This window comes from Mytilinidion resinicola (genome assembly GCF_010093595.1).
Source record: "Mytilinidion resinicola strain CBS 304.34 unplaced genomic scaffold BDZ99scaffold_33, whole genome shotgun sequence".
In the NCBI taxonomy this organism is placed as follows: Eukaryota; Fungi; Ascomycota; class Dothideomycetes; order Mytilinidiales; family Mytilinidiaceae; genus Mytilinidion; species Mytilinidion resinicola.
This window is the reverse complement of record NW_022985469.1, coordinates 297,719-306,895: the sequence shown is the minus strand read 5'-3', so window position 1 is coordinate 306,895 and position 9,177 is coordinate 297,719. Positions and strand designations below refer to the sequence as shown.

Sequence of the window (9,177 nt, the reverse complement as noted above, 5' to 3'; positions counted from 1 at the left end):
AACAGAAGCGCGTACCTACAGATGCTTCAGGGCCATAGCTTGCGGGTCCAGTCAGTGGCCTTCTCTCACAACTCAACACGGCTGGCGTCGGCGTCCTATGACAAAACAGTTAAGATCTGGGATGTAAACAGCGGCGCATGCCTGCAGACGCTTGAGGGCCATAGCGATTGGGTCTGGTCAGTGGCCTTCTCTCACGACTCAACACGGCTGGCGTCGGCGTCATATGATGGTGCAGTCAAGATCTGGGATGCAAACAGCGGCGTGTGCCTGCAGACGCTTAAGGGCCATAGCGATTGGGTCCTGTCAGTGGCCTTCTCTCACAACTCAGCACGGCTGGCGTCGGCATCACGTGACAGTACAGTCAAGATCTGGGATGCAAACAGCGGCGCGTGCCTGCAGACGCTTAAGGGCTATAGAGGTTGGGTCGGGCCAGTAGCCTTCTCTCACGACTCAACACGGCTGGCGTCGGCGTTGAACGACCATACAGTCAAGATCTGGGATGCAAATAGCGGCGCGTGCCTGCAGACGCTTGAGGGCCATAGCTGGTCAGTCGAGTCAGTGGCCTTCTCTTACAACTCAACACGGCTAGCGTCAGCGTCACGTGACAGAACAGTCAAGATCTGGGATGCAAACAGCGGCGCGTGCCTGCAGACGCTTAAGGGCCATAGCAATTGGGTTAGGTCAGTGGCCTTCTCTCACGACTCAACACGGCTGGCGTCGGCGTCAGACGACAATACAGTCAAGATCTGGGATGTAAACAGCGGCGCGTGCCTGCAGACGCTCAATGTTGACAAGGCGCTTAGAAACATATTTTTTGATACTACTGGTTTGTATCTTCACACTGAAATTGGTACTATCAGTGTTAGTGCAATACCATTAGTTTCAAGTAGTACACCAGCTGTCATAGAGGCTCAGAAGCCTAGATATCAAGGCCTAGCGTTGAGTTCAGATGGGGATTGGATAACACATAATTCTAAGAAGCTGTTATGGCTGCCGTCAGAGTATCGGCCATTATGTTCGGCGACGTCAGATAGAACAATCGGCGTTGGTGCTGGAACTGGAAGAGTCTGGATATATGAAAGTTTGCTTAACATACTCTAGAGCGTTTATGAAGAGTTAAGTTATTATTCTTATTTTCTTTTTTGTCTCTATTTCATAGAGAGGGCCCGGGATCCAGGTGAATATATAGCTTCTTAATTTGCCACAACAAAATCTTCGAGCATCTTCTAATCAGACTAACTTATAGAACCACGTCACTGTGACGTGTTAAAGTTTTGCCACTTGAAAGTTAGCAGAGGTAGACAAACGCATCAGTTATGCTAGTAGGGAGGTGTAACAAACGCTTACTATCTTCCTAAAGATCACACCAAGTGTTTTCCGAGAGGGAATGCAGGACGGTTAGGATCACAGCTCCTGGGTCCTATGACTTACGAGTCGTGCGTGAAGGTGACACAGGGTCAACGCAGTTCGGCTTTGCTAGGCGTTGGGAGACGGAACGTCGAGATAGAGCGGGGGGGCTTCAGTGGGTAGGAGGGTCGTGTTTAACAATAGATAACTTGGGGATTGAATAACAAATAAACAATAGGCCGTCCTTGACTTTGGCTTCCAAAGGTCAAGGTTAGTTACAAACTGGAAATTGAGTACGAAGAAAGAAACATAAAGGAGATCCTTCAGACTCTTTATAGTCTTTTCGTCCTTCATACAATTTAGTCCTGATCCTTCTGCTCCCTCGTGCCAAGCCAGGTCAGAGAGATCACCTTTGCTCCCTCTGCTCCCTCGTGCCAAGCCAGATCAGAGAGATCACCTTTTGCTCCCTCTGCTCCCTCGTGCCAAGCCAGATCAGAGAGATCACCTTTCACCGCCTCGATCACATGCCATCTGCTCACGTGATCCCTTCCACTTCTTGAGGCCGCGAACCGGTAGTTCCGCCCATGCCTCCGCGTCGTCCCACTGGATGACACGCTTCTGCCCCTTGGCTGGCTGTGTAGGAGTGTCCGTAACAGGAGGACGGCCGACCCGCTCCGGCCATAGGGTTGTCAGCTCAAGCTGTGACGTCCTCAAGGTAGATCCGAAATTCACGGCGATCCGAAACACCGCAGGGTTTGGCCCAATTAGATGTGAAGACTGCAATGCTCAAAGTTTCCCTCATCAAAATATACTTTCTCTCTCTGCCTGTGTTAGGTAGCAGTGCTGCCGGCACGCCGGAAGCAAGACACGAGAGTGTTCAAATGGTGAAAAGGCTTGATTGTTGATAGTAGCTAGCTACAGAGAGAAGTAGTCACTATGCTGCGAGAGCGCTAAGCCTTATCCATGCTAGCGTCCTAACAGCCTGTTGAAGTGCAATCTAAGCCTTAAGGAATTCTGGACACAAGTGTATATAGGGTTTCCAAAGACGCTCTAAATAATAGACTACATTTTGAACAGATTAGAGCGACTGTGCTAAGGCGTTTCGGATCGCCGTGAATTTTGGATCTACCTTAAGGATGTCGCACTTAGGTGTGCACGGGATGAAGCGGGATTGGAAATGATATCAAGCAGCAGAGTATGATTGATTGTGTGTGTGTGGTCTCTTCTTCTCGTCGGTCGGGTTACCCCGCCCGACGTTCTATATAGCTTTGATGGCAAGCTTATTAATGCAGTTCTTGCCTCAGGCCTCCACGGCTGATGCCTTGGTCTGCGACACCCCCCCCCAGATTTCACTCTGTTTCAGATGAGGTCTGAACGTCTTGTGGACTATCCTCTTCTGATGCGCATCCTGGATCAATCCGCGATGAGATATCAACCAGGCCTAGTTGGCGTACAAAGTGTGCGTGTTTCTCTGTTGAGAGGGGCTTTGTGAAGCCATCCGAAGGCATGCCCGTGGTCGGAACCCACTGGACTACAACTTTGCCACTTTGATAGATCTGCCTCAGCCATAAGCTATGGATATCGACGTGTTTTAGTTTCGAGGTTAACTGTGGCCTCTCTTTCTGGATCAGGCCTACTGTCTGCTGATTGTCACAGAGGATGCGAGGTTGTTGTTCTGGATCGAACTGTACCTGTGCGAACAGCCTATATAGACCTATTGTCTCCCTCGCCGTGTGTGACAGCGACAAGAGCTCTGCTTCAGTTGTAGATGTTGTAACAGTCTTCTGTTTAGAGGACTGCCACATAATCGGTCCATTGAACAGCTTCATGAGGTAACCTTGCGTGGATTTTCGAGTCTCTGGATCATCCGCGAACGATGCGTCGCTTGACAGCTGCAGCACTTCATCATCGCCTGTCTCTACTGCTGTGGAATTCACAGAGCCCGAGAACTCGATGGTATAGTACTTTGTGGTCTGGAGATATGAGAGAACTCGATTTGCGCATCGCAAGTGCTCTGGTGAAGGGTTCGTTGCGAACTGACTCGGGTTGTAACAGCTACAACCTAGGATCAACAACTCATACGGTTCACGGTCACCTACGTACAGACTTGGAGTTGCTGGCATAGTAGCTGCCTACATGCCTAGCCAGTTACAACTTCTACAGAGAGGGGTTGGGGTACGGTGGCCTACCCTGCCTAATGCTGCCTACTGCTGCCTACTGCTGCCTCCAATTAGTGCTTCTGCCTATGCATACAGTCACTTCCTACGTAGTATATAGTTTGGCCTTCGGGCCCCCGAAATAAGACAGAGTTCACATCAATTTTCAACCTGAGTAACTGACTCAACTGGCTGGCTGCAAACGAGACATCTGGTCTTGATACTACTGCTGCGTACAATATCGAACCTACCTTTTCCTGCATCTCTGTAACTTGCTGCATAGTAGCCTGTCCTTCGAAAGGTTGGGGACGATATGACAAAGCGAGAGGTGTATGAACCATTCTCTGTGACTTGTCTATCCCGTATTTGGTGCAGATTTTGTCGATATATCCATCCTGACAGATCCAAAGCTTTTTGTCTATTGCGTCTCGCAGGATCCTGATGTTGAGGAAGGAGATTGCTTCGCTCAAATCCTTAATCCCGTACTTGCTGTTTACTGCTGACTTGAATTGCTTGATGTGGTGGACGCGTCCTTGTTCTGAAATAACAAGGAGATCGTCCACGTAGAGAAACAGGATAAGGCCTGTCTCGTTGTTGATGAGGATGCATGGTTCATCTGGGCAATGTTTGAATCCCAGACCGTTGAGGAATGACACGAGTTCATCGAACCATAGCTTTGGTGATTTTCGCAGGCCGTAGAGCGCTTTAAGCAATTTCCAAACCTTTCCTGGCGTTCCATACCCTGGTGGACAGGCAGTATAGATCTTATCGTCCATATCGGCGTTGATAAAGGCGTTCTTAAAGTCAATTTAATGACATAGAAGCCCGAACGCACAGACGAGTGCCATAAGGATACGAAAGCTCCGATACGCCCCCGTGGCTGCATAGATGTTGTCAGAGACATTGTGTTAAAGATCGCCTCTTACGCATATTCGAGCTTTGTGACGAATAAGGTAGCCAGCAGCGTCGAATTTATACGTGAAAACCCATTTAAGCGGTAGCACTTGTTTATGCTCCGGGTAATCAACAAGTTCAAAAGTGTGCTTGCCTTCGAGTGACTTAATCTCGGCATCTGTAGCTTGCTTAAAACTGTCCCTCTCTAGATAACGCTTTAGCTAATACCAGAATTCCGGTGGTGGCATCAAGTCCTTTCAATAAGTTCTTAGAGTCCGCGCCGATGCGAATGCATGGACTATTTGTTGACCTAGTTTGGCACGTTCTAGTTGCAAGGCATGTACCTGTCGCCGTGCCTTCTTCTGCACCTGGCGTGCAGTGAGTAACTAAGCCGAATTTGCTGTGTGCTAAGTTGCCGTGGCATAGGAAGGGTCTTGCGGTATTATGCTCGGTCGTCTAGATCTAAGTAATATCGGAGTAGAATATAGCTGTGCATAAAGCCTGTCTGTTTAACTCTATATCCCTGTTGCTATTTATGCTAACAGAAGTTGCGGAAATAGCAAAAACGCCGATAGAACCTTATATTAAACTAAATCAGGATTAAGAACACTTATATTTTCTGTTAGTTAAAGTTCCGTATCTATATTATCTAGATTAACTTTATTAATACTAATTAAGAGTGCTTATCCGGTCTCGGGGAGGCTTATAGAAAGCTGCGGGTTAAATATAACTTTTTTATCTATTTATATATCCCGAGATATAATAACCCGATCTAGATATAGAATCTAAACTTTATAGATATTAGTTGCGTTTAGTCTAATAAGCTATCCCTTAATTACCTTATCCTGCAGCTTTACCCTTACAGGACAGTTTCTTTTATACTTAATTAAGATATAGGCAAGGAATCCAATAATTTTAATATATAAGAGATTTAGCTTACGGCTATATACTATTTTAAAAGGTGTTTGCTATTGCTTTTGTTATACAGGGGTGCGATTAAGAAGATAAGTGGCGTAAGCCACTATATATAGCTAGAGCTTATAAGGTAGTCTGCTTTATATACGGAGCTTACGAGCTATAGTTATTATTACCCCCCCAGAATATTCTATAAGGCTATTTTAATCTAAAGTGTTAGGTGGAGATAGATTAAAGGTAATTCCTCTTATAATTATAAGATCCTTCTACCGCTGGCTTAGTTCCTTCTCGCTATCCGAATAGATATATTATATAGTAAAGCCCCAGTTGTTATTTATAATAGTAAGGAACTCTTGCGTTACTATAACTAGTTCTTCTTGCGTTACTATAACTAGTTCTTCTTGCGTTTTATATAGGAGATTAAAAAAGATATAGTATACTAAATAGTTGCAGTAGAAATATACAACCTATATATTAAGATTAAATACCTTTTCTATATAAATAAAATCTAGGTGGACCTTTTTAAATAGGTAGGTTCCTCTCTATATTAGAACACGTGAAATTTGTTAATATACTTGCGCAAGCTAATATTCGGGATATAGCTCTAAGGTCCGTTTAAAGTCGCAAGTGCTAAGTACTACTTTTTTAACTGCGTATAGTATTTGCTCTAGAGCTTCTTTCCTAATATACCCTAGTCTAGTATACTAGACGTCTATTAATGCTACAGCAGTCTAAGGCATCCTTAACCTCCTTACTATAGCAAAAGCTTGCGCTGCTTTAGTATATAATTCGGCTTTAACAACGGAATCCTAAATATATAGTTTAATAACCCGGAATACGCCGTGTTTAGTTGCTTTAAATGCGTTTAATCTATCTAAATACTCTATCTAATATATCCTCGTGTTAAAGAAAAGCCCTTACCTTTCTAAAAAGTCTATATTTATAAGGTTCCAGTGGAAGCCTAGTATATATGCAACGTTATTAAGCTTAATAAGACTAGAACCTAACAGAGTATTAATATAGACTATAATATCTCCTATTCCCTTAATATGCGCATCTATATTGCTAAATTATATAATTTTATTTTATATTAGCTTATACCTGGCGAATCTTAACAGGTTATTATAAACATGCGTATCTGCATAATTATCGAGCCTGAAATAGTTGTTATACTTGTTATTTACTAATATGCTAAATGCAGACTTTAAGGTGGTAAAGAATGCCCTTATCCTGGCAGTGGTCGAAGACAATATAGTATTATTAGTTGCCTTTTTAGGTTAGGTGTTTAAAGTGTTGGTAGGCCAAAACTTCGGTAGAGTAATATTATTTCTAAGGAAGTTCTTCTCAATCTTTAATTGGAGCTGTTTGCTTCCCTTAATTACTATAATAACCTTAGATTAAACTTAAACTATTAGTATCTAATCTAATAGTGCACTTAATAGATTAAGATACTAACAGTCTGCGTACTTATAGGCAAGTCCGCACACGCAGTTTTATAGGCTTATTAGTAAGTTTATTATTATTAGAGTTAAGTCGGCCCTCTATCTCTTCTATTTTAGCTATAAACCGTTATTATCCAATAAATCTAAATTATAACTATACTTTCTGCCTTAAAGGGTGGCGTGTGCAGCTTACCCTTTTATAGTTTTTTCGCTTAGCAGTGCTATAGTCCTAAACTGCTTAATACAGAAGCCTATTATAATTCTCTTATTAGAAAGTGCTAGATTTAGCTTGCAGAAGGACCTAAAAGTCTTATTAATAGTGTTCTAAGCCTTCTGCACAATTATAATATTGGCGTTGTCCTCTATTTTATTAGAGTTAGAGTTGTTATTAATAGTTATAAAACCGGTGCTTACGTGATTTAGATTTATCTAGTTAAGCGCAGTAAAAAGTATATTAGAAATATTCTCTATTATCTTTGCTATTTCTTTAATAAGGGTTGTTTCCCCCTTAATATAAGCTTTCTTTAACTTTATATAATTATAGAATAGAGGATTAAGGTCCTATAAAGCTTTAATAAAGGCGTTGTATATTTAGGACTTGCTTAGGTTTTTAATCTTATACCGCTTTGTATTATTAATAAGAGTAGGCTATTAGCTAAGCTATTTATTAAGACTAGTGCTGCTATATCCTTTCTTAAGCTTCTTAAACTCTGTCCTAACGTTCTATTTCTGGTTCTTTGCGGTTGGCTAGATGCTCTTAGCTAGCGTAATAACCTTGCCTCGGACTGTGTAAATTCTAATATAGTGTTGTTTAAACTCCTAGCAGACCGTGATATTAATATATTTAGAGACTTTATTATACTTCTTTCTTTTGCTATTATAAATAGCTTAAAGGCTGTGGAATCTCTAGATTATATTCTTGTTTGCCGAGTCTAGTGGTTTAGTAATAGTAAAAACTAGGTTTTTAATACCTTCGGGGTTACAGTAGTTCTATACATCGTTTTGTACAGCAAGATCCTTAATAGAATTAATCTAATCGGTCTAATTATTGCGTGTGTTAAGCATTAGAAGGTTGTAATCTTTAATTAATATTGTCGCAATAATTCCTGCAAAATCCGGTGGCAGGAACGGAGCTTTGCTGCAAGTTAAGCATAGAACTTAGGCGTAGCAAGTTGCCGAAACGTGTAACGGATTGCCGTAAATTTAAGATCGACTGTTGTATTTAATCTTAATTATTTAAAGGCCTTAACTTAGTCAATTTCTAAGTCCTTATCTTTAAATATTAAGGTTGTGATATTGCTTTTTCTGTAACCCCGCTTCTCGTAGAATCGGCCGAGGATTATTGCCGCTTTGTGAGAACTGCTCCGTTAAGAGGAGAATTGTCTGATTTATTCGTTGCTCGTAGTGCTGTGTAGCAGGAGAAAAGCTACCGGGCTTATAACTGTCGCACTTAGGTGTGCACGGGATAAAGCAGGATTGGAAATAATATTAAGCAGCAGAGTATAATTAATTATATATGTGTGGTCTCTTCTTCTTATCGGTCGGGTTACCCCGCCCGACGTTCTATATAGCTTTAATGGCAAGCTTATTAATACAGTTCTTGCCTTAGGCCTCTACGGCTAATACCTTAGTCTGCGATAAAGGACGTTAGTAGAGAAGTACCTTCTAGTACTATAATAAATTATATGCCTAGGCTAGTTAATAGTACCTAACCGGATATATAAGGTAGAGTAAGTTACTAAGGCCCCGATTAGCTATACTTAGCTATAAGCTTAGCTTACTGGATAATATAAATAAATTATATTGTAATAATTATATAAGATAGGCGGAGTTATTTTATACTAGCCAGAACTAGTAAGTGCTTTAATTAGAAGTACCGACTAGGGTAGCGACCTTATATAAATTTGCGTGCGATATTAGCTATAAGGCTAATACTAATTCCTTAATATAGTAGTAAGGTTCTAAAGTTCGAATAAGGCCCTTTTATAAGCATTAAAAGTAATAGGAGCTTAATAGTAGTGCTGTGGCGACGGAACTCGGTTACGCTATAAAAGAAGGCTATCCGCAAATCAGGCGCGAAAGCGATAATACGAACGTAATATTTCCGTGGAAGATGTTCTAAGGGCTATAGAATGGCTACAGCACACAACTTATATAGAATTATGGGATATATCGATATATGCAAAGAGCTTAAGTTGTTTAAAGTTAATATACCTCTTATATATTGCGGCACGGTGGGTGTTGCGCCACCTAGGGACGGACGTTAGAACTGCACTAGCTTTACACCCCTTCCGCACCACAAGCATTAAATTAATAGTTCTATAACAAAAGAAGATATCTCTAAGCTTTAGGAACACTTAGCCTTTAGGAGTATGTATTCCGGATTTATTCGTGCAAAGGGGTTATATGTCTTAGCATAAGGG

The 9,177-nt window shown here is 41.9% G+C and overlaps 1 protein-coding gene across 1 annotated transcript in view; it reads left to right on the top strand.

The window, feature by feature from the left end:
• BDZ99DRAFT_455087 (WD40 repeat-like protein) overlaps positions 1-1,101 on the top strand; it is a gene marked incomplete at its 3' end in the record, with an annotated part of 4,775 nt that extends 3,674 nt beyond the window's left edge. Inside the window, exon 8 of the mRNA XM_033718425.1 lies at positions 52-1,101. Within this exon, the coding sequence (XP_033569271.1) occupies positions 52-1,101 (1,050 nt within the window). The remainder of the gene's footprint in view (positions 1-51) is intronic.
• Positions 1,102-9,177: the final 8,076 nt, after the last annotated feature.